General features: G+C 42.4%; 1 protein-coding gene and 1 pseudogene across 2 annotated transcripts in view; both read left to right on the top strand.

Moving 5' to 3' along the window:
* The window catches only part of KCNH1 (potassium voltage-gated channel subfamily H member 1), a 453,746-nt gene that overhangs the window by 5,666 nt on the left and 423,207 nt on the right, over window positions 1–24,873 (top strand). For both annotated transcript variants that reach the window (XM_015116791.3, NM_001267017.1), the window contains 1 exon segment: window positions 21,514–21,637. In XM_015116791.3, the coding sequence (XP_014972277.1) occupies window positions 21,514–21,637 (124 nt within the window).
* Window positions 4,413–17,753, top strand: LOC144338626 (uncharacterized; annotated as a pseudogene).

Genomic DNA, 24,873 nt, shown 5'->3' with positions numbered 1-24,873 from the left:
TAAACAAATTTTTATTTGTTTTGGAGCTTTATATACATGGGATCATCTAGCATGTATTCTTTTGTCGGGTGGCAATTCCTCCATGTTGTTGCATGTACTGCTTCCTTTTCTTTTCTTTTCTTTTCTTTTTTCTTTCTTTTTTTTTTTTTTGTGAGACAGAGTCTCACTTTGTTGCCCAGGCAGTGGCGGGATCTTGGCTCACTGCAACCTCTGCCTCCCAGGTTCAAGCAATTCTCCTGCCTCAGCCTCCTGAGTAGCTGGGATTACAGGCGTGCACCACCACGCCTGGCTAATTTTTGTATTTTTAGTAGATACAAGGTTTCATCATGTTGGTCAGGCTGGTCTTGAACTCCTGACCTTGTGATCCACCCACCTTGGACTTCCAAAGTGCTGGGATTACAGGCATGAGCCACTGCACCTGGCCTGTTGATGTGTTTTCACTGCTGCATAGTGCTTTATAGTATGACTGTACCACACATTGTATCCATTCTGCCATTGATGGATTGTTTCCACTTTTGTGCTATTAATGCTGCTACAAACATTCTTAGTATATCTTTCGGGACCTGTGGGCCCACATTTCTCTTGAGTATATATCTAAGATGCACATGTTTAACTGCGGTAGATGCTGTCAAACAGTTTTCCAAAGGGTTTATATTAATATAGACTCCCACCAGCAGTGTATGAGCGTTTCCATCACTGCACATCCTTGCCAGCATTTGGTATTTTCTTCTTTTGTCTTTAATAGTGGTGTTGCCCAAACAATCTAGTAACTAATAAAACAGGGTCATTGAGAGTTATGTTAATAGGAGCACATGACCAAAATGAAATGAAAACAAAACTTGTTCTTGCCCTTTGGGAGGCATCAGTATCCACTGTGGGTTGAACTATTCTCTCTGAGGAGCTCCCTCACACATGATTGTAAATGACGTGTGAAAGACTCGTACAGTTAGAATTATATGCAAAGGGTACATGCAAGTGTGGTGGGTTTTTTTTTTTTTTTTTTTGGTGTGTGTGTGTTTAGGAGATTCATTTTCTTAATTTGAGAAGCACTAAACCCTGGGGACAGAGATTATGCAAGAATTAGAGCTGGAAGGGAGAAGGAACTAGGAAGTGAATGATTTATATTTGTTTCACTGAAATGAAAACAAAATGACAGAAGGAAAGGCACAGATTTAGTGGAGGAATCAAAACTCAATGGAAAATTAAAACAAAAAGCAAAGGCTAGCTTATGGTTCAGTTTTATAAGCACGGTGGACTTCCTATGTGCCCAATACTGTGCTAACAAGTAGGAATACCAAAATGAGTACAGCTTTTGTGATGCTGGGTCTAACAGAGGAATCTATGACGGAGGCCAACGTGCTTTGTAAACCTCTCCAAAGATTTAAGGGATGTTTTAATGATTCAACACTTACTACATATTTTTCCCTTATAAACACCTCACCCAAAATTATTCTTAGATTTTACAGCTATTTATTTTTTTGTGAGGTTGGGTGTGGGATGACCAGATCCCGTAAGTGAATTAAAAGAAGATTGCAGAATGTGTGACATTTTGTTCTGATGCGGTTGAGATTTTTTTAAACAAACCTTATTCCTCTGGGATATCCCACTGCTCTGTCTTCTTTGGCATGCTGTCTTGAGTTGCTCATCCATTGGTGTGAGTTTTTAGTACATCCTAGATGCTGGAATGTGTTTGATGCTCTGGCTGTTCTCTAGGCAAGTGCAGCCTTTTTTTTTTTTTTTTTGAGATATTATAGGATCTCACTCTGTCACCCAGGCTGGATTGGAGTGGTGCAATGTCAGCTCACTACAGCCTCTGCCTCACAGGCTCAAGCAATCCTCCCATCCTCCCACCTCAGCCTCCCGAGTAGCTGGGACTACAGGCATGTGCCACCACACCCAGCTTTTTTTTTTTTTTTTGAGACAGAGTCTCTCTCTGTTGCCCAGGCTGGAATGCAGTGGTGCAATCTGGGCTCACTGCAAGCTCCACCTCCCGGGTTCACACCATTCTCCTGCCTCAGCCTCCTGAGTAGCTGTGACTACAGGAGCCTGCCGCCATGCCTGGCTAATTTTTTGTATTTTTAGTAGAGATGGGGTTTCACCGTGTTAGCCAGGATGGTCTTGATCTCATGACCTTGTGATCCACCCACCTCGGCCTCCCAAAGTGCTGGGATTACAGGTGTGAGTCACTGCGCCCGGTCCCACACCCAGCTAATTTTTATATTTTTCGTAGAGATGGGGTTTTGCCATGTTGTCCGGGGGGTTCTCGGACTCCTGGGCTCAAGCGACCCACCTGCCTCAGCTTCCCAAAGTGCTGGGATTACAGGTGTCAGCCACTGCGCCCTGCTGCAAGTGTGGTCTTGCTGAACAGATCACAGTCCAGCCAACTTCAGCATCTCCCTTGATTCTCACAGTTTCTGCTCTACCAGTGAAACACTCCTGTTAATGACAAAACCACTTAAAATTCTCCTGATTAGGTATTACAGAGTTACGCCAATAGTCAATTTTGCTTACTCATACTGATTGTTCATTATGTAAATTAAAATGACAAGTCTTTTGATCAGTCCTATGTTGCATAAAACTGATGTTCTGAAATTAACTGAGTCAATGCTATAATTATTAATGTAATTATTAATTGAGAGTGACTAAAAGCCATCATTTCCCATAGCCTTTTAAAGGTTCTGCAATCACAACAGGTGCTTCTGTAAGGAAGAGAAATGGCCTTCAGTCTCCTTTTTCTTCCCTTAAAGCAATGATTTAGACACCCTCCACTGGCATTCTCAGAGTGCTGGAGTCAGCATTTGAAAGATGATACTGTATTGGCAAATTTTACTGATATTTATCTATGGCTTAACTTTGATTTGTATTAAGAGTGAAGTTGGAAAATACGTCTTAGACTAGAACTTCAGGGCCATGCAAAGAAAATGGAGTTAATTTGAGTGATAAGACTATATTTATTTCCATTAAATTGATATTTAAGTTTTTATTTTATTTGCTTTCTTTTCCTCTCGGCATTATCAGGACTGAATATATTAGACTTCTATGCTGTCATCATTAAGGCTGTGCTTGAAGCCTCTGTGTGGGTCAAGGTACTGAATAGTTTGTTTGCCTCCCTAGAACCACACTCTTCTTTACCAGCCTGTCTCTTGTTGGAGGTTGGGAGGCTGACCTGTATAGAGTACACCTGTAGCCTTCCTTGCTTTTTGGCTTTTGGCTGCCTTCAGCTTGTGGGGTACATCACATGAAATGGGAAGCAAGAGAGAGGTTGTAGTCCTTATTCTCCTTGTTCTCTCCCGCGAGGTCATCTTAGCCTAGCTGTTTTCCCCTGATTAAAGCTTACCGTCTCTAGCTTGCTCTCTTTGGGTTTGGGTAGGGTTGGAGACTTAAAGCTTCCAGCTGTTACTAATGTCTTGGAGTGTTCCTCAGTGGAGTGCTGGAGCAGACTGCAACTGGCTGGTTCTACCTCTTAAGATGTGATTATGTGGGCCGGGCGCGGTGGCTCAAGCCTGTAATCCCAGCACTTTGGGAGGCCGAGGCGGGCGGATCACAAGGTCAGGAGATCGAGACCACTGTGAAACCCCGCCTCTACTAAAAATACAAAAAATTAGCCGGGCGCGGTGGCGGGCGCCTGTAGTCCCAGCTACTCAGGAGGCTGAGGCAGGAGAATGGCGGGAACCCGGGAGGCGGAGCTTGCAGTGAGCCGAGATCGCGCCACTGCACTCCAGCCTGGGCAACAGCGTGAGACTCCGTCTCAAAAAAAAAAAAAAAAAAAAAAAAAAAAGATGTGATTATGTGCATCTCTTCCTTATTCTTGGTTCAGGGACTTCGCTTTGGAAGCTTGAAAACTGCTTATACCAAGGCGTAAGGTATTTACACCTTAGAAATTGGCCAATGTTATAAATTGGGACTCTTTTCTTCCTAGAGTCAGCTTGCTAACACACTACTGCCTATACCTCTCCCACACCTTTGTAAATAGTTCCTTTATTAAACATTCCTCAAATTACCCATTGAGTATGTCATATTTTGCTGCCAAGACCCTGGCTGAGAAAAGCCAATTACTTGTTCTTTGGATAAAGTGGTTTCTTTCTGTCTGTTTTTTTTTTTTTGAGACGGAGTCAGTCTTGCTTTGTCACCAGGCTGGAGTGCAGTGGCACAATCTCGGCTCACTGAAACCTCCGCCTCCCGAGTTCAAGCAATTCCCCTGGCTTAGTCTCCTGAGCAGCTGGGACTACAGGTGCTTACTACCATGCCCAGCTAATTTTTCGTATTTTAGTAGAGATGGGGTTTCATTGTGTTGGCCAGGATGGTCTTGATCTTCTGACCTTGTGATCCGCCCGCCTCGGCCTCCCAAAGTGCTGGGATTACAGGCATGAACCAAAAGTGGTTTCTTAACATTTTGTGCAGACCATTCAGTCATGGCGGTGAATTTGGTGAGGGGATGTGCACTTAGGTACTCCTTTCAACACACAAAAACACCTGGGTTCTGCCTGAAGAAGGCAGTATGTGCCTGCCGTTGCTTTTCAGTTCAGTGAGTTGGTCACCGACAAGCTTGATAGAATACTTTCACGTCCCATTTCCATCTTTTTTCATCATTCAAGAATGAGGAAATAAGTGTGTATACTGCATTTGCCATTTTGAAATGATAGCTGATACTTTTTAAAGAAAAAAGGGCTCCTAAATTTTAGTCACTGTCATGTCAGATGAAATTCTCCTTTACGCTTTCCCACCTGGCTGGAGCACTCCAGGACTGTGCTCCAGCCTGACTTCACTGAGTGGCCGCTTTCCTACGTCTTTTCTTCATTTAAAATGTCTCCTCCCCTCCAGCTTCCCAATCCGTACCTCTCACGTGTGTCTAGTAACACCGTATCTCCAGTTTCCTGGTTTTCTTCTTCTCTTTTTGTATCTCTCTCTGGCCTTTGGTCTTATTCTCTCCCCTCAGTCTCTCATGTCCTATCCTCTCCTGGTCTTTCACTCCCGCGGCTCACTCTCTCGGTCTTGCTATTATTGGTCTCTTGCTCTCGGCTCATGCTTTTGTACTCCGTGGGCCTGGCCTCTGCCCCATGCCCTATGTCCCTTCATTCCCTCGCTGTCTCCTCTCCTTTCTCCATCTGTCTATCTTCCTGCCTGTCTCTGCCACTGTCTACCTTTAATCTGTGTCACCTTCTGTCACCATCTACCATCTGTCTTCATCACTGTCTCTGTTTTTGCTGTCTCTGCCACTGTCCATGTCTCTTTGCTGTCTGTCTCTGCTGTCTCTGCCTCCATCTATCCATCTCTGCCCATCTGCCTGTCTTTCTGTCTGTCCAGTTCTCCCTTCAAATGGCCTCATATATGCTCCCCTGTGTATCTGAGCTCCCCGTTTCTCTCTCAAGACCACTTTTCTCCATTTACTCATCAGCATGCATGTGGTCAAAGATACATGCTCAGCTCTACGGATCTCTCAGCTTTAGTTGTCTGAGTTTTGTTCTGGGGAGAGAATCTCATTGGTCCAGCCCTGACTATTGGTTGTTTGGCCAGCGGTCCACTCCAGGCCTAGTTTTCTGTGACTGGGGCCTGGGTGGAGGGGGTAGGACATGGAATTTTGTGATATGTAGAGTGGGGCAGATAAAGCCAGATAGGGAAACTGGACGTTGCTTAAAAATGGACAAGCGTGTCCCCTACACTCCTGCCATGCCTGGGACAGAGTAGTTACTCAAATATTTGTTGTATTAAACAGAGAGCTGCTTTGAGATTCCTCCCATTCACTCTGGTGCTATACCCTGTTCAAGTCTTTTTTTTTTTTTTTTTAATGTTTCTTTTTTTTTCTTTATTTCTTCTAAAAAAAAAAAGGGGATATGTATGCAGAACGTGCAGGTTTGTTACATATGTATACATGTGCCATGGTGGTTTGCAGCACCTACTGACCCATTCTTTAAGCTCCCTCCCCTCTACTCCCACCCCCAACAGGACCTGGCATATGTTGTTCCCCTCTCTGTGTCCATGTGTTCTCATTGTTCAACTCCCACTTATGAGTGAGAACATGCAGTGTTTGGTTTTCTGTCCCCAGGTTAGTTTGCTGAGGATGATGGCTTCCAGCTTCATTCATGTCCCTGCAAAGGACATGATCTCATTCCTTTTTATGGCTGGATAGTATTCCATGGTGTATATGTACCACATTTTCTTTATCCAGTCTATCATTGATGGGCATTTTGGTTGGTTCCATGTCTTTGCTATTGTAAATAGTGCTGCAATAAATATGCATGTGCATGTGTCTTTATAGTAGAATGATTTATATTTCTTTGGGTATATACCCAGTAATGGGATTGCTGGGTCAAATAGTATTTCTGGTTCTAGATCCTTGAGGAATCTCCACACTGTCTTCCACAATGGTTGAACTAGTTTACATTCCCACCAACGGTGTAAAAGCGTTCCTGTTTCTCCACAGCCTGGCCAGCATCTATTGTTTCCTGACTGTTTAATAACCATCATTCTGACTGATATGAGATGGTATCTCATTGTGGTTTTGATTTGCATTTCTTTGATGATCAGTGATGTTGAGCTTTTTTCATATGTTTGTTGACTACATAAATGTCTTATTTTGAGAAGTGTCTGTTCATATTCTTTGTCCACTTTTTGATGGGGTTGTTTGTTTTTCCCTTGTAAATATGTTTAATTTCCTTGTAAATTCTGGATATTAGACCTTTGTCAGATGAGTAGATTGCAAAAATTTTCTCCCATTCTGTAGGCTGTCTGTTCACTCTGATGATAGTTTCTTTTGCTGTGCAGAAGCTCTTTAGTTTAATTAGATCCCATTTGTCAATTTTGGCTTTTGTTGCAATTGCTTTTGGCATTTTTGTCATGAAGTCTTTGCCCATGCCCATGTCCTGAATGGTATTACTTAGGTTTTCTTCTAGAGTTTTTATGGTTTTGGGTTTTACATTTAAGTCTTTAATCTATCTTGAGTTAATTTTTATATAAGGTGTAAGGAAGGAGTCTGATTTCAGTTTTCTGCATATGGCTAGCCAGTTTTCCTAGCACCATTTACTGAATAGGAGATCCTCTCCTCATTGCTTGTTTTTGTCAGGTTTGTCAAAGAGCAGATGGTTGTAGATGGTGTGGTTTTATTTCTGAGGTCTCTGTTCTGCTCCATTGGTCTGTATGTCTGTTTTGGTACCAGTACCATGCTGTTTTGGTTATTATAGCCTTGTAGTGTAGTTTGAAGTCAGGTAGTGTGATGCCGCTAGTTTTGTTCTTTTTGCTTAGCATTGTCTTGGCTATATAGGGTCTTCTTTGATTCTATATGAAATTTAAAATAGTGTTTTCTAATTCCGTGAATAATGTCAATGGTATTTTGATGGGAATAGCATTGAATCTATAAATTACTTTGGGTAGTATGGCCATTTTCATGATGTTGATTCTTGCTATCCATGAGGATGGAATTTTTTTCCATTTGTTTGTGTCCTCTCTTATTTCCCAGAGCAGTGGTTTGTAGTTCTCCTTAAAGAGGTCCTTCATATCCCTTGTTAGCTGTATTCCTAGGTATTTTATTCTCTTTGCAGTGATTGTGAATGGGAGTTCATTCATGATTTGGCTTTCTGCTTGCCTATTGTTGGTGTAAAGGAATGCTTGTGATTTTTGCACATTGATTTTGTGTCCTGAGACTTTGCTTAAATTGTTAATCAGTTCAAGAAATTTTTGGGCTGATGTGATGGTGTTTTCTAAATATAAAATCATGTCATCTGCAAACAGAGACAACTTGACTTCCTTAAAATAACACAGGAGACAAATGTAAAGCCAACTTACCAAAAAAACCCCCTTTTCCTAGCATTCATTAATATTTTTATGTTGCTTACTTTGAGTCGTCACTTTTTTTGAGTTCTGAGAGTGAATGTTTTTGTGTTATTCGATTATGGTCTAAGACTTTTTGTTCAAATTGTCTATAATATATACAGATGTGCATTAAGAAATTATTAAGACTGTAAAAATGAGAATAAAATCTATTGGGCCAGGCACGGTGGCTCACACCTGTAATCCCAGCATTTTGGGAGGCTGAGGCAGGTGGATCAGCTGAGGTCAGGAGTTCGAGACCAGCCTGGCCAACATGGTGAAATCCTGTCTCTACTAAAAATACAAAAGTTAGCTGGGCATGGTGGCACACACCTGGAATTCTAGCTAGTCAGGAGGCTGAGGCAGGAGAATTGCTTGAACCCAGGAGACAGAGGTTGCAGTGAGCCAGGATTGTGCCATCGCACTCTATCCTGGGTGACAAGAGCAAAACTCTGTCTCAAAAAATATATATATATGTGTATATATATATAGAATCAATCATTAAATAGATTGATTAATCTATTGAAACACTTTTAAACAATTGATTACACAAATATTTCTTAACAGTAATTCAAGATATCACTGATCTCTTATTTCTTAAGTAAAATATCATTCAGTAATAAAAGTCTCTATATTTCAACACATTTTCATTCTCTTCCATACTTCTTGTGAAACTGGTTCATCTGTTTTTATTGTTTTAAAATTAATTTGATGCTGAATGAAGATGGAGGTCATGCTTTTGATATCATGTACTTAGGGGTAACTACCCAATAAATGAAGTGTTTGAGTTTGCTTTTGAAATTGAAATCTCTCTCTCCATTGTAATTTACTGACTTAATAAAAAATGTATTTCTGTAGGATATTAAAATCAGAGAAAGCAAATAACTATTGAATCTCTTGAGAGTTCAGTTTGTTTTGTGCAAAGATTAGGCTTTTGACAATTTAGAAGAGTCATTTTCATGAGACTTTATTGTTGAAAATCACAATAGAGCCACAAGATGACTTTTGCTGATGTTAAGATTTTAGATGTTTTATTTGGGTATATCATACTGATTTAATTTCTTGTTTCTCATTCCATCCTCTCCATTCTCCTAAATAACCTTGATCTGTCTTTTTTTTTTAAGTAATTTCTGGTATGGATTTTATTTAGGTTCGGGTAAATCAAACTATTGTTTTCTGGTCTTTATATAGTAAAAATACATAGCACTTATTCTCATTTATCTCAATCATTATCTTTCAATTCTTTATTCTAAAAGAAGGAAAGTATATTTTTACTCAAACTTGCTTTTTTTTTTTTTTTTTTTGGAGATGGAGTCTCGCTCTCTCGCCCAGGCTGGAGTGCAGTGGCATGATCTCGGCTCACTGCAAGCTCCACCTCCTGGGTTCATGCCATTCTCCTGCCTCAGCCTCCCGAGTAGCTGGAACTACAGGCACCTGCCACCACGCCTGCCTAATTTTTTGTATTTTTAATGGAGATGGGGTTTCACCATGGTCTCAATCTTCTGACCTTGTGATCCGCCCGCCTTGGCCTCCCAAAGTGCTGGGCATGAGCCACCGCACCCGGCCTCAAACTTCCTTTTTGTAAGAGTACTGATATCCTTAGAAATCTATAATTCTAATTCTAAAATGTCAGGAAGACATGTGCTCTTCTGACTAAAATATCTCAAGTTATTAGACGTGTATTGTGAAATATTTACTGTAGCCCTCCAAATAACCAGTGTTGGCAGGGAACAGTACACTTGTGTGCACTGCTTGCTGAATGTAGCTTTTATCTGCGTAACTGCCAAACTGAGTCACTTTTCTAAGTCGTTGCTTTAGTTAGTTTTTCCTTTGTTATTTGTGGTAATTTTGATGAAAAGCGATTTTTAATAATTTCTCTTGAGAATATGTCTGTGTTATGCTTTATGGGCAAATGGTAGGCTTGGAATGATTTTGACACTTCTGACTACTGCAGTGTAGTTTGGCTCATGCCTCATCAGTTGGAGAAACTTTATACAGTAAGGGGAGGAGGGGAGTCTTTTAAATTTTTAGAGAATGTTTGTTTTATGCTATGAACCAGAGGAAAACTGTGTGGGCTGAGGAAGGTTGAATTTAGGAAGCCTTACACTTAATTGTACACACTCTTGCAGCTATAGACCCTTAGGGGGTAAAAAGGCATCAGAAGTCGGCAGTAGAATCTGGCTAATTTGCATCAAAGACCTGGGATGCAGGGGAACTTTCAGATGAGAGCCAATGAATAAATCATGTCAAAGGCAGCCAGGTTGAACCTACATATTTACTGAACAATGTAGGAAGGACTTGATAAGTTCAGAAAATACAAATTTGGAGGCAGGTTTGATGCTTCAGAATGGGCTATTGGCTGATTGGAAGTTACACATTCTCCTTGTAAAAGATACATATGTACATATACGTGTGTGTGTGTATGTGTGTGCATCAATAGCATATTTGTTTTCGAAGACACATTTAGGCATTTTCCCTATATATAAATGGACCCACCAATATGTGATTTATTTCTACTGTTGAATCATTTGACAACATGGTACATTTTAATATTAATACTGCACATCACATCATATCCCAAATCCAAACAATTCCACTGAGCAAAAGCCTGATACAACATGGTTCACCTGGAATAAGGGTATTAAGTTTAGAGGGTGTTTCTGCTGTTTTTGAAGTGATCCAGGCTGCACAGAGTCCAGCATTTAGAGAAGTGATATTTCATGGTGATGACTGGTTTGATTACTCCAAATGGATGCATGGATTGCAGGTTGCGGGGCATCATCTGATTTGTTCTTTGTTATGCATCTGATTACTTAGAGAGTCGTATTTTATTGCTGCCAGAAGCATGGAGATTTAGTTGACCCTGTCCCCCATCAGATCTATAGAGCTGAAGTGACTTACCTACAGCTCATTAGGGACAACACTGTGACTAGAATTAAACTTGTTGTCATCCCCTTTCTTCTCACAAATTGTGCTCTGGGAAGCCTAGGGACTGCTGGGGAAGGGGAAGAGTAGATTACTAGAGTGTCTTTTACCCCTCATTCTTCTATTGGTTTTCATTGTTGACTAGATTCCTCGGTTCTTCTCCATGTAATCTCAGGACCTCTTTCTCTCTAGGTTGGCTCTGGTTGCACAGTCTCCTTATGGCCTCTCCTGTAGCATGGCCGAACTTCTTACAAGGAATTTCAGGGCTCCCAAGAGCACAGCAGCAGAAGTCACCAGATCTTAAGGCTTACGCCTGCAGTGGGCACAGCACCAACTCTACTGCATTCTGTTGATTGAAGCAAATCATAGGCCCGCCCAGATGCAAGCGGGAGAGAACTACACAAGGCATGAATGCAAGGAGGCAGGGCTTATTGGGGGCTACCAATATAATCTTAACTGGTTATAATGAGGCTTTGACTGTACTACCTAATATAGAGTAGGGGACCTGAGATGTGTAACGGTCTGGTCTTTTCCACACACGTAAAAAAGAAGGACAGTGAAAAGGACTTACACAGCATCAGCAGTGTTGTAAAAGTGGCCGTATTTCCTCTTCCTCTGGAGGTATTCATAAAGGGTCTCACCAGTGTGATTCAGCAGTTCTAGGAGTTCCTCTTAATACCCTTGGAATCTTGGGGGTTTGATGCTTATTAATGTGTTGGAGCCCATTTTACTCTCATTCTCTTCAGATTTTTACTCAATTGAAGACTGTCTGAAGGAGCCAAATGAGGGTCAAAATACAGAATCAGCTCTATTACTATTATTGGATTAGAGAAGATAGTGGTGCCATTTGTCTCCCTTCTCAAGCTTACACCCTGGCTTCTAGACCATGAGTTACTGACCTACTCCTAGGCTGAGAAGCTGAAGTTAAGCCCAGGTCTGGCAGGGCCTGTCACAAGTATTATAGATTCTGAGTGCCATAAGGAGACAAGTAGCCCAAACCCTCTCTTTCCCCACCAGGCTGGGGCATAGGCCAAGACAGAGTGATTCCTCTTGCTCTTGAGGTAGCTACCGAGAGTTTGGTCAGTCTGATTATGAAAGTATAAGTGGCGGGGATGAAAAGGCGGACCAAAGTATTCACCCCAATACTTCTATCTAGGGGTGGGTGGACAGTCTTTTCTCTCAGTGGAAACCCCAGGAGTGGAAAGGTAAGTATTGCCTGCATAAAAACTCTTTATCAAAATAGAGCTTTGAAATGGTGCTCAATCCTCCCAAACTCAGAGTACCATTGGGCCTGTGAGGGCACTGAAAAATTGCAAGCTGTGGCTCTGCTGATTCCATTAAAGACTGTTGCAGAAGTGATATTGTTAAGAGCCTCGGCTTTGGTGTTTGTGGTAGTTAATTTTATCAGTGGGCCATGGGGTACCCAGATATTTAATCAAACATTATTCTCAGTGTTTCTGAGAGGGTGTTTTTGAATGAGTTTAGCATTCCATATAAACTTTAGGATATTTTTTCTATTTATGTGAAAAATGTCATTGATTCGTTTGTTTTTATAGAGACAGGGTCTTGCTGTCTTGCCCAGGCTGGGTTGCAGTGGCATGCTCATAGCTCACTGCAGCCTTGACCTCTTTTGCTCAAGTGATCCTCCCACCTCAGCCTCCCGAGTAGCTGGGACTATGGGCACATGTCATTGTGCCTGGCTAATTTTTAAAAAGTTTTTATTGGAGACAAGCACTGACTGTGGTGCCCAGGCTGGTCTCAAACTCCTGAGCTCCAGCAATTCTCCCACCTTGGCCTCTTCAAGTGTTGGGATTGCAGGTGTGAGCCACCATGCCTGGCTGAAATGTCCTTGGAATTCTGATAAGGATTGCATTTAATCTGTAGATCATTTTGGGCAGTGTATTAGGGTTCTCTGGAGGGACAGGACTAATAGGATGTGTGTGTGTGTGTGTGTGTGTATATAAAGGCGGGTTTATATACATATTAATATTAACTAATAGAAGTATTAACTTACACAATCACAAGGTCCCAAAATAGGCTGTCCGCAAGCTGAGGAGCAAGGAGAGCCAGTCCGAGTCCCAAAACTGAAGAACTTGGAGACCGATGTTCAAGGGCAGGAAGCATCCAGCACAGGAGAAAGATGTAGTCTGGAAGACTAGACCAGTCTTGCTTTTTCACGTTTTTCTGCCTGCTTTATATTTGCTGGAAGCTGGTTAGATGGTGCCCACCAGATGAAGGGTGGGTCTGCCTTCCTCAGCCCACTGACTCAAATGTTAATCTCCTTTGGCAACACCCTCACAGACACACCAAGGATTAATGCTTTGTATCATTAAATCCACTCAATTTGACACTCACTATTAACCATCACAGGTAGTCTGAACATGTTAACAATATTAATTCTGGCTAGGTGCAGTGACTCATGCCTGTAATCCCAGCACTTTGGGAGGCCAAGGCAGGTGGATCACTTGAGGTCAGGAGTTCGAGACCTGCCTCACCAACATGGTGAATCCCCGTCTCTACTAAAAATACAAAAATCAGCTGGTCATGGTGATGTGTGCCTATAGTCCCAGCTACTCAGGAGGCTGAGGCAGGAGAATTGCTTGAATCTGGGAGGTGGAGGTTGAACCTGGGATGCAGAGGTTGCAGTGAGCTGAGATTGCACCACTGCACTCCAGCCTGGGCGACAGAACAAGACCCTGTCTCAAAAAAAAAAAACCAAAAAACCCAACTCCCATTCCCCCCCCCCACACAAAAGAATTATTAATTCTTCCAGTACATGAACATGGGATATATTTCCATTTATTTATATAGGATATTATATATTATTTGATATTTTATTCAAGCAGTGGGTTACTTTGCTAATTAAGTTTTGCTTAGCTTAAAATTAGGTTTCTGTTTACTGAGTGCGAAAAATAGTAAATAATCCCAGAGTCATTGATGTTTGGACGTAGAATGCCCATCTGTGCATTTGGCTAGAAACTCTGTGTCGCTTCACTTTAGCTCTCTTATTTGGCATTCTCAACCATGGGGAATACGGCCAACCACCTGGAGGAATTCAGAAGCCTTGGCTAAGCGAAGTTGCTGTCATAGTGTTCTCGTACTGGAATTTATGTACTTTATTCAGGAGATTCCCATTTTCTGAGCCTATTTATTCTTATGGCAGACATACTTCTAGAGGCATCCTGGTAAATTCACTCAGACATACATACATAGGCTTATTTCTTTATTTTATTGAACGGATCTAATCTTCCCCTTTGCTCTTCCCTCCCATCTTACTGAATAGCAAAGGGAATGTGGTTGAGGGGACTCTAAAGTGGTATCTCTAGCTCTTCTGGTTTAAATAGTCTTTTGGGTACCTCAGTCTCTTCTGGACTCAGATTCCACTTCTACCCACCTCATTGCTTCTAAGATGGTGTGTGGGGTGGAAACAAGTGGCACTTGCATAGCCTCTGGAGCCTCAGAGCCCTGGATGCAGAGCCCTAGTTTTCCCCTCTTGTTCCTTGAGTCTCTGGCAATGGTCCCTGCTCTGCTGGTCACTGGGTGCGCGGCTGATATGTGGGGCTCCAGTCCACAGCTGGCAAACTTACGTTCCACTCTCCTGGATGGAATAAAACTTGGTATCTCTGCCCCAATCCAACACACATATTCTCTCTCTCTCTCTCTCTCTCTCTCTCTCTCTCTCTCTCTGTGTGTGTGTGTGTGTGTGAAAGAGAGAGAGAGAGAGAGAGAGAGAGAGAGAGAGAGAGAGAGAGACTTGATCTAATGTAGGCTATTCCTGGCCTCCAGCTCACATCTGATATTTGCCTGACTCACTGTCCTCCCCCAAACACCCCCACCCACCCCATTTGATCCTAGGATTGGGTAGGTTAACATACAGCCCTTGGCTATAAGGTCAGCTCGCTCCACTGTGATAATCATCCGCTTATTCAACTTCAGCAGCCACGGGCAGTTGGGGACTTCTGGATTCTTTCCAGACTCCATGGGAACTGAGGGAGGCTCAGGACTGTAACATGGCCAAGTTACCTGTGCAGCTGCTTTGGGTCACCCAGTGTGGTGTTCCTCCTCACCCCTGAGTGTCAAATGGGGAGCCAGGCACAAAGTTTACCCTCTTCTCTCCTGTTCCTTCTCCTCTTCTACTGTATGGAAGCAGGACTGTTACAGAAACTGGCCAGCACGCTAGGTTTTAAGAAGTAAAAGATGGTAGTCTTCAAGTGAGAGAAGAGACAAAACATTGAAAAGACAGGAGAACCCAAGCATTCAGCACTGGAACAATGACTTCTACTCACATCAAAATTTCCAGAGGGCATCATTGTATACCAGAAGCAGAATAACAATATATGACTACAATAACAGTATTCATAGAAATGGTCTGATTTTAGCACCTAATGGCATAAGGAGACTATGTAATATAATGATTAAAAGCATAAATTTTGAAGTCACACAGACCTAGGTTCAAATCCCAACTTTACCCTGGTATAAATGGTGATTGTGTATCCTCAGAGACCCAGTTTCCTCATGAGTAAAATGAGGCAATCCCTGAGACTTCCTTCAGTAAAGTAATATCACTTCACAAAGATTTATGTAAAGATTGAAAAACACCATGATACACGGTAAAGTACTTAAAACAGTACCTGGTACAGAGTAATTATCAATAAATGGTACCCATTATTATTAATACCTAAAATCTCACTTCTGTGGAATCCCTTAGTCCCTTAGATTATATTTGTGGTGTTATGGCATTTGTATGGGTAGCCCCTAACTTATAAACAGATTGTGTTCTGGAAGGTAATTTACAGGTCAATTATCTGTGGTTTAGAATAGAAGGGAACGTGCGTGCTAGGAATGGGGCAGGGATGGGGGAAGAATTTGTATACTGTTGGAGGCAAATGGCTTTGTGGCTGGGACTAGAAATCTTTTTTCCATTCTCTCTGACTCCTTGGGTAAAGAGGGAATTCCTAGACCTTCTATCATGGAGTGACGAGGGAATCTTGCTCCCTAGAGCTGTAATTGCTTGCTTGGGTTAGCAGTGAGAGGACACTATTTTGGAATTTTAAATTCTATGGTGAGAATCTTCTGAGTGGGTGATAGGCTGATGATTCGATTCCTACTGCACTTCCTATTTTTCTGTTTCCCTTACTAAAGTCAGAGAAGATGCTAGTGGGCTTGTTTTTTTTTTTTCTTCTTCTTATTAAAAAGTAAACTTTAATGTCGAAAATGCAAACTTGGGGAGGGCAGAAAGATCACACACAAGGCTGTTACTTCATACTTGGAGGGTTGCACAGTGGCGGGGCAGAGGAACTTCTTGCTTCCCAGACGGTGGGGCAGCCGAGCGTAGGCCCTCCTCACTTCCCAGACGGGGCGGCGGCAGGCCAGAGACTCTCCTCACTTCCCAGACCGGGCAGAGGCGTTCCAATTTCCCAGACGGTGAGATGGCTGGGCAGAGGCGCTCCTTACTTTCCAGAGAGTGCAGCGGCCAGGCAGAGGGGCACCTCACTTCCCAGACGGGGCGGCGGCCGGGCAGAGGGGTTCTTCACTTCCCAGACCAGGGTGAGGGGCGTGGGGGGGCGGGGGAGGGGGGGCAGGCACAGAGTCGCTCCTCACTTCACAGTGCAGCGGCCAGTGAGGGGCTCCTCATTTCCCAGACCGGGCGGCGGCAGGCCAGAGACCCTCCTCACTTCCCAGATGGTGCAGTGGCCGGGCAGAGGCGCTCTAACTTCCCAGACGGTGAGGTGCCTGGGCAGAGGGGTTCCTCACTTCCCAGACGGGGCGGCGGCCGGGCAGAGGTGCTCCTCACTTCCCAGACGGTAGGGGGGCCGGGCAGAGGTGCTCCTCACTTCCCAGACGGTAGGGGGGCCGGGCAGAGGTGCTCCTCACTTCCCAGACGGTAGGGGGGCCGGGCAGAGGTGCTCCTCACTTCCCAGACGGTAGGGGGGCCGGGCAGAGGTGCTTCTCACTTCCCAGACGGTAGGGGGGCCGGGCAGAGGTGCTCCTCACTTCCCAGACGGTAGGGGGGCCGGGCAGAGGTGCTCCTCACTTCCCAGACGGTAGGGGGGCCGGGCAGAGGTGCTTCTCACTTCCCAGACGGTAGGGGGGCCGGGCAGAGGTGCTTCTCACTTCCCAGACGGGGCGGAGGCCGGGCAGAGGTGCTCCTCACTTCCCAGACGGTAGGGGGGCCGGGCAGAGGGACTCCTCACTTCCCAGACGGTAGGGGGGCCGGGCAGAGGGACTCCTCACTTCCCAGACGGTGGGGGGGCCGGGCAGAGGGACTCCTCACTTCCCAGACGGTGGGGGGGCCGGGCAGAGGGACTCCTCACTTCCCTGACGGTGGGGGGGCCGGGCAGAGGGACTCCTCACTTCCCAGACGGTGGGGGGGGGGCCGGGCAGAGGGACTCCTCACTTCCCAGACGGTGGGGGGGGGGCCGGGCAGAGGGACTCCTCACTTCCCAGACGGTGGGGGCGGGGGGGGGCCGGGCAGAGGGACTCCTCACTTCCCAGACGGTGGGGGGGGGGGGCCGGGCAGAGGGACTCCTCACTTCCCAGACGGTGGGGGCGGGGGGGGGCCGGGCAGAGGGACTCCTCACTTCCCAGACGGTGGGGGCGGGGGGGGGCCGGGCAGAGGGACTCCTCACTTCCCAGACGGTGGGGGGGGGGGGGCCGGGCAGAGGGACTCCTCACTTCCCAGACGGTGGGAGGGGGGGGCCGGGCAGAGGGACTCCTCACTTCCCAGACTGGGCGGCGGTCGGGCAGAGGGACTCCTCACTTCCCAGACGGGGCGGCGGTCGGGCAGAGGCGCCCCTCATTTCCCAGTGAGTGCGGCGGCCAGGGAGAGGTCGTTCTCACTTCCCAGACGGTGGGGCGGCCAGGCAGAGGGGCTCCTCACTTCCTAGACTGGGTAGGGGCCGGGCAGAGGCGCCCCTCACTTCCCAGACGGTGGGACCGCTGGGCAGAGGCGGTGGGCTTGGTTTTTCTTAGATGGGGCTGTAATATGCACACCAGGGACTGAGGGTATGCTTCCAGAAGGATGAATAACTTTAAAAGGTGATCAGAACACTTTTGCGAGCACTTGCAGTGATATCCGGAGCTTGAAATCTATCTTGCTCTCATTTTTCAGTAAGTAAAAAATTTGATCAATAAATTAATCTTTTAGATTAAATTAATTAAAATTAAGTACATAGTTATTTTTATCAAAGTCAGTAAGTTCATGTTAACAAAAATCAAGCAGAAGAGCTTGTAATGTAATGTCAATAACCATTCTATGCCTTGTCCCTCCTCCCATCCTACTCACCAGAGGCCGTGTCTTCTAATTTTAGCTTTCTTCTTATAGTTTCTGCCATCTCTCTAAATAACATGCATTATAGCTATTTATAGATTATCCATTTTAGATATTATCTGTTGACTTCTGTTAATTAGTTGAGGTTTTAGCTCACTTAATCTTACTCCCTACCCCTCCTCCTAATATAATTATATTACTCTCTTATTATTTATTTTTGTAACTTTAAGTAAAATATTTATACCATTTTTTAATCAGCTGTACACACCATCTCTTATTCTCTTCATCATTGTTCTCTTTTCTCTCCCTAAACTTTTATCATCTGTATTTTTAGTGTCAGAATCAATGAGATTACATTCAGATACTTATGATAATTAAATATTTCATCCTTTATTATGTATTGGTTTTAAAATTGGAAATTAATAAGGTGCTTACCTTATTCTTACAATGATGTGATGATGAGATTTTGGTTTTTGTTTTCTTTGATGTTTCTAATTCTCTTTCCTGCCATACCTTTGTTGACAATGTTGTTCTAAATAATCAAGAATATCATCAAATCCTGACCTCCTTTATCCGTAGATAATTCTCTTTTGGAACTTCTAGTCTCTGAATTGTTTCATGTTGAATACTATCTACTAGCTCTCTTCCTTGCTTTCTACATTTGGAGCTATTTTTTCCTGGTTTCCATGTTGTCCTCCTTTTTGCTTTATTCCCTCATTTTACTTAAGTAACTGCCAAAGAAAGAATATGTGGTAAATAATTTCCCCTAATCTTTGCATATGTGAAAATATCTTCATTGTACACTCACATTTGATTGTTTTAATTTTAAAAAGAATGTCTTCTGGCCTTTTCTCAAGTTGTTCTTCCTGCTGTTCCTCTTCAGGTGCATGTTTTTTCCTCTGGGATTGATCCTCCATGTCTTTTTTTTTTTTTCTTCTCCGTGTTTCTTGTCTCTTTCTCTTTCTGTATTACTTTCTGTTAGATTGTATCTTCTAAAATTCATGTTCAATATTTAATTGCTATTCATTTTTAATTTACAAGAGTTCTTGTTCCCTTATTATTTTTTCCACATAGCATTCTGTTTTTGTTTTGTGGATGTAATACTTCTTGAATCTCTCTAAGGATACCAATTAGATTTTTTTTTAAAGTTCTTCTCTGTTTCCTATAATATTGCACCTTCTTCCCCAGTTATTTTATTTTTGTTGTTCATTCTTTTTTTACGTAATTTTCATTTTTGTGGATTTTTGCATTTTTAATTTGTTTACTTTTATTTTACTGGGGTCTGGTATACAAAAGAAAATAAACACATATGGTCAATCCGTTATATATAACTGGCTATTCTTCCCTCTTTCTGCATAGATAATCTCAGTGGAGCATTAGCCATGATAAAGAATACTCAGTTTTTCCTCCTGCTCTAGGTATTTTGAGGGAAATTAACTACTATTTCAGGATTTAACAAAAGAGATAGTCAAACTGACTAGGCTTCATGTTCACTTGGGAGGAATTTAGTAAATACTGTACTACTTTTAAGTCTAAGCTATTCAGTTCAGGAAATTGAGTTTATTCAGGGAGAGAAGACCAATATGAAGGATTATTCTGCCCCTAGGATAAAATCAAAGCTCTCTGACTTTATTCATTCAAGACCCTTCCCAGTCTAGTCTCCAGTTACTTATCCTGCCACTCTTCCTGGCTGCCTTTTGTCTACCCTAGCCTGCGCTGTGTTCCATGCTGCCATGCCTTTGCCCACGCTGGATCCTCTGCCTGGAATGTTCTCTTCCTCTCACACCCTCTTGAGTTCACGAAGACAGTGATCATATTTTAATTTCTATATCTATTGTTTTTGTATTATCTGTGCCAGTTACATATTAGGCATTCAAAAAGTTTAAATAAATCTTACTCATCCTTTTAGACTAGAGCAAATTCAAATATTATCCCCTCTAAGATACAGCCCTTTACCTCTCTCAGAGTTCATTGTTTTCTTACCTGTTTCTTTAGTTAGTTGTGGACATATCTATTTGTCTTGCTAAGTTCCTTGAGCGCAGGGACTGTTTCTTATCAATCTGGAGACCTCCAGGGTCTTGCATTGTGCTTGGCACCTGTTGGCACTCAAGAGCAATTTATGTATATATGGGACAGATGGAGGGAAGGACTGGTTGTAGATTTTCATTGAAAGCATATTTATAAAAATAGTAGCTTTATAGATTCACCTCATAAATATTGTGTTTTCTGTTCCTTTTAAATAGATCAAAGCATTCTCAATAATAGATTGCCATGTTTAGTAATTCCTCCTCCTTCACCCTCCTCTGTAAGATCATGGCTCACCACAACCCTTAGCTCCTCAGACGCTGTCTTCTTCCAAGTCTTTTGTCTTCAGTGGTGTCTGTATGAAGTGGAATCATTTTCCCAAGCCTGCCAAATCAAGTATAAACTCATCTAAGAAGAGTGCAGAAGCCTATCTGAAGGGTTGGCTACCCATATTGTGAAAAAACTGTAAATGCTTTCAATTAAATAATGATATAATATATCACTCTTATTTCACTCTATGTAGTATGTGTATCTACAGACACACACATACATACACAATACCCTCTCCAGTTTACAACTAAAGAAGGATGTTTGTATTCTTTCTTTTTTTGGAGGGTGGGGAAGTGCATGGGTCTTCTGTGGAAAGGAAGGGCCAAACTTAAATAATGATTACATTTAAGTTCTGGATGTTATTTGCTTAATTGAAATGCTTGAAAAGAAAGGAAGCACAGTTGATTTCCTGAGCATAAAAAGTATTGATGACTGATTTTCAAAAATGTGGGAAGTAGTGAGAATACACTAAACTGGCCAAACACAGACAGCTCTGTGGCTGCATTTCAAAATCAGCAAGAATTTCAAAATTAGCAAGAAGGTCCTGTTGTGTGGGCATCTTGATCAGCCTCTAAAAGCTCTAGTATTAAGAGAGTCTAGTTACTATTCCTTACCAAGGGAAGGGTTCCATGGTGGTATGTGTGTCCATGAGGCAGTGCTCAGCCTCCTTCCTGTACCTTCCTGAGATGCCCCCTAGGTCGGGCAAATCCTAGTTAGGGTCAAGAAGGCAAATTTTTAGCCTCTGGCCAAAAGACTGAAAAGGCTAAGATGCTGGACAGAGCTCAGAATAAATTACTTTTGGGCTCTCTCTTGCTCTGTATTATTGGTATACCTTCACTGGGATGAAAAATTAGGACTTAAATATGTCTCATGGGAATCCACTGGATTTCTGCAGGATTCGTTGGTTTGGTTAGGTACGCTTTCTTTTCTAACTTGTTTTTGGAGTACAGTGACCTAAGTTAGCACTTGTATTCAAAATATTCACTTCTAAAACAATGTTGTTTTGTATTCCTTACAGGGCCACATTCCTGTTCAAAAGTCTCTGTTTTGGAGGGAAACAGAAATATCTGGATTGCTTGACATTATTTATGTCCTCATTGAATCTCAACTAATGTGTTGCCTCATGTGCCCTTTTTTCCCTTTTTTTTTTTTTTTAACAGATACTAATTTTGTGTTGGGGAATGCTCAGATAGTGGACTGGCCTATTGTGTACAGCAATGATGGATTTTGCAAGCTTTCTGGCTATCACAGGGCAGAAGTGATGCAAAAAAGCAGCACCTGCAGGTATTTATGTTTGGGGTTGTTCTGCTGAACAATCTATTATGGTATCTTTTGGAAAAAGAAAGTGGCTTACTGCATTTGGGAATTGCCTTTACCTCATTCAGTGTGTATTCAGAGGAAAATTTATTGCCATATCATCTCTAGTTCATGTACTGTACTGGGAAAATCAAAGCAGATATAAAACATAGTTCCCACAACTGACAAACTTGCAGTCACTAAGATGGGAGAAAACCCAGAAGAACTCAGGAAAACCATTCTGTCTATAAAATGTGAACTCAAAAGTTATGGCATTTTAGATTAAATTAAATGTGAAAGTTAGAGGCTCAAATACAGTGAAATGAAATTTTAGATGATTAGAACAATTTTTAAAAATTTGTGAGCATTTTAGAAGAGTAACTACAATGTTGGAGACAAGGGCCTTGTTCCTAGAGCTTTTCTTCAGTCAAAATTCTTTTTTGTTTTGAGATGGCTTCTTGCTTTGTTGCCCAGACTGGAGTGCAGTGGTGTGATCTTGGCTCACTGCAACCTCTGCCTCCTGGGTTCAAGCAATTCTCCTGATTCAGCCTCCTGAGTAGCTGGGATTACAGCCGTGTGCCACCACACCCGGCTAATTTTTTATTTTTATTTTTATTTTTAGTAGAGACAGGGTTTCACCATGTTGGCCAGGCTGGTCTCGAACTCCTGACCTTAGGTGATCTGCCCGCCTTGGCCTCCCAAAGTGCTGGATTATAGGCATGAGCCCCCACACCTGGCCTCAGCCAGATTTTTTTACTTCAGAAAAAGATGAGAGAACCAATATTTTGTTGCCTTCTAATTCATGCTATTACCTCTCTCTCTCTCTGAACTCTTAGCAAATTGTACTAACAGTGAAGCTGGTATATTTTTACAGGGTTTCTAACCAAGCAGTGTCCTTGGGCCGTGGTGTTAGAAAAGCTCTTTTAAAGCATCTTCCAGGTGTTGAGCCAGACATACAGCCTGGATCCTGCCAGACATTCCCCTGCTGTGCCCTGGCAAGGTCTTGGCCCACCATAGCCTTTTGGCTCCTCTCAGTCTCTGCCTTCTTCCGTCTTCTGTCTTCAGTGGTGTTTGCATGAAGTGGAATCATTCATGCCAAATGAAGAAACAAACTCATCTATGAAGAGTGGAGAAAGCTGTCTGACCAAGCATAGTCTTCTGTTTTCAGAAGTTGCATTTTTACTTGCTAAGTCAGCCATGTCACTTTACATTATTTTAAAATAAAACAGTCTTCTAAAATAAAATAAATGTCTGAGCTCATAAGAAGGAAGTATCAAATGTTTTGAAAATATTTCTACTTTCTTAAATCTTAGATTTTGGGGACTGAGAAATGGAAAATTGAAGATTTTTCCCCCTGACTGTTCAAGGGTTTAGAAATTATAATTCTTAATATAATAGAATTATCTTATATTCTTTGTGTGCTGTTATCCTCTAAAGTATTTATAGATCTGTTTATCTGCATCTACATCTCTATCTGTACTGCACATATATAATCAGAACAATTTCAGAGACGTAGCTTCACTTTTTAGTGGGACTTGAACAGCCTTTCCTTACCTTTCTTCTTATTGGCTATAATCAGACACTTTAAGGAAATCAGATAAAATAACTTGCTAATTTAGCCAGCTTTTTTTTTTATGCACAGTTCTCAGCAACTTACTGAATTACCCGAAGGTATCCCTTCTCTATAAATAAACATACCTTTGTGCTAGCTATGTTCCTGATAGCTCAGGAGTCTCTTTTACTTATTTTGTGCATTGTAAGCATTTGCAATCTAAGATCCAGGTAAAGGACACTTAGAACTACTGGTAATCTACAGCTTGAAAAAGTACATAAGACGAATGAAAACTGGGTGTAATTATGGCACTTCATTTATTTGAAGATTCAACTTTACAGAGATTTCTTTTACCTTGTTAAGGAAATTGCTAGCATATATACCATCACTTCATTTAAATGGAGGTCACTTATACAGAAAATTAATTCACAAAGAGAAAGAGGAAAAATCCTCTTATTCTTAGGCAGGGCTCAATTAGTCTTGATCTATTCTTCTTTCTAGAGGTAATTCAACAAGCTCAGTTTTCCATTTCCTGGCTTACAGACGAAGAGTACAACCCCAAAGCAGAGTACATAAGGACAACCACAGATAATCACATTCCTCAGAGGACTGGGAAGGGACATAAAATAACAACTGTGACACAGAATTCACAAAGTCAACAGCTAGGACTCTTTTCTTATTGGGTGCCAGAATTTGGAAGCCTGTAGTAAGCCCAGGGTTGTTCCAGTATCAAGCTAAGCATAGTGCTTGACTTGGTGGTTCAATTTTAGATCAGAAATTGCACTTGATAACCTCTGAGGTTCTTTGTAGCTCTGAAACTCTATGTTTCTGTGATTCAAGTCATCAAAAAAGGTTAGATTATATTGACTTTACAGTAACATTCAGGAACCCATGCCAGTTTGTGCATTACCTGACTTGAGGAGTGATCATTGCTGCTCTTTCTTGTTATTGCAGTCTGCAGGCCTGGGGTGGGTAGGGGAAATGCTTGCTGGGCCCATGGGCAGCCTTTGTCAGAGAACTGGACATTCCAGCCCCATTGAAAGATGTTTTTTCCCCCCTCCTCTGGCATTTTGTTAGTCTCCTGTGCCATTATTTATTCCACTTAACTGGAAGTATATCCTGTTCCCAGAGGCACAAACCATAATTTTTAGACCAGATTCAGTGTGGGGCCCAGGTAAATAGACAGTCCTGGCGATTTTCTTGCTTCTGGTGAGAACTGGTGTTAGTAGGTAGACCTTCAACTCTTCTGAGGTTTTCTCTAACACATTACATGTACATTTAAATAAATGAATTTATTTTGCTGAGAACTAGAAAAGGAAAAAAATCTATGGTCTAAACTTACCCAGCCATCTTTACCAGGAAGTCTCCCAGAGTTGTATTTCTAAAATGAAATCTGATCATGTTTCTCCTTTGCTTAAAACCCTCCCGTGTGCTCCCATTGCTTTCAAGATAAAGATTAAATTACTTCCCATGGCTTATAATGCCGTGGTCTCCTCCATGATCTTGCCTCTGTTTACTTCTCTATATTATCTGTTGCAAATTTCCCTCTCATTGTCTATATTTCAATCATACTGAAATGAACTATAATCAGGGTCTGGAGTTAATCTGACTGTCACCTCTGTGCCTTTGCAGTTGCTTGTCTTTTGTTTGGAATGTTTTTCTCCTTCTTTCT

Source organism: Macaca mulatta, chromosome 1 (assembly GCF_049350105.2).
Source record: "Macaca mulatta isolate MMU2019108-1 chromosome 1, T2T-MMU8v2.0, whole genome shotgun sequence".
NCBI lineage: Eukaryota > Metazoa > Chordata > Mammalia > Primates > Cercopithecidae > Macaca > Macaca mulatta.
This window is presented reverse-complemented; position numbering and strand designations above follow the sequence as displayed.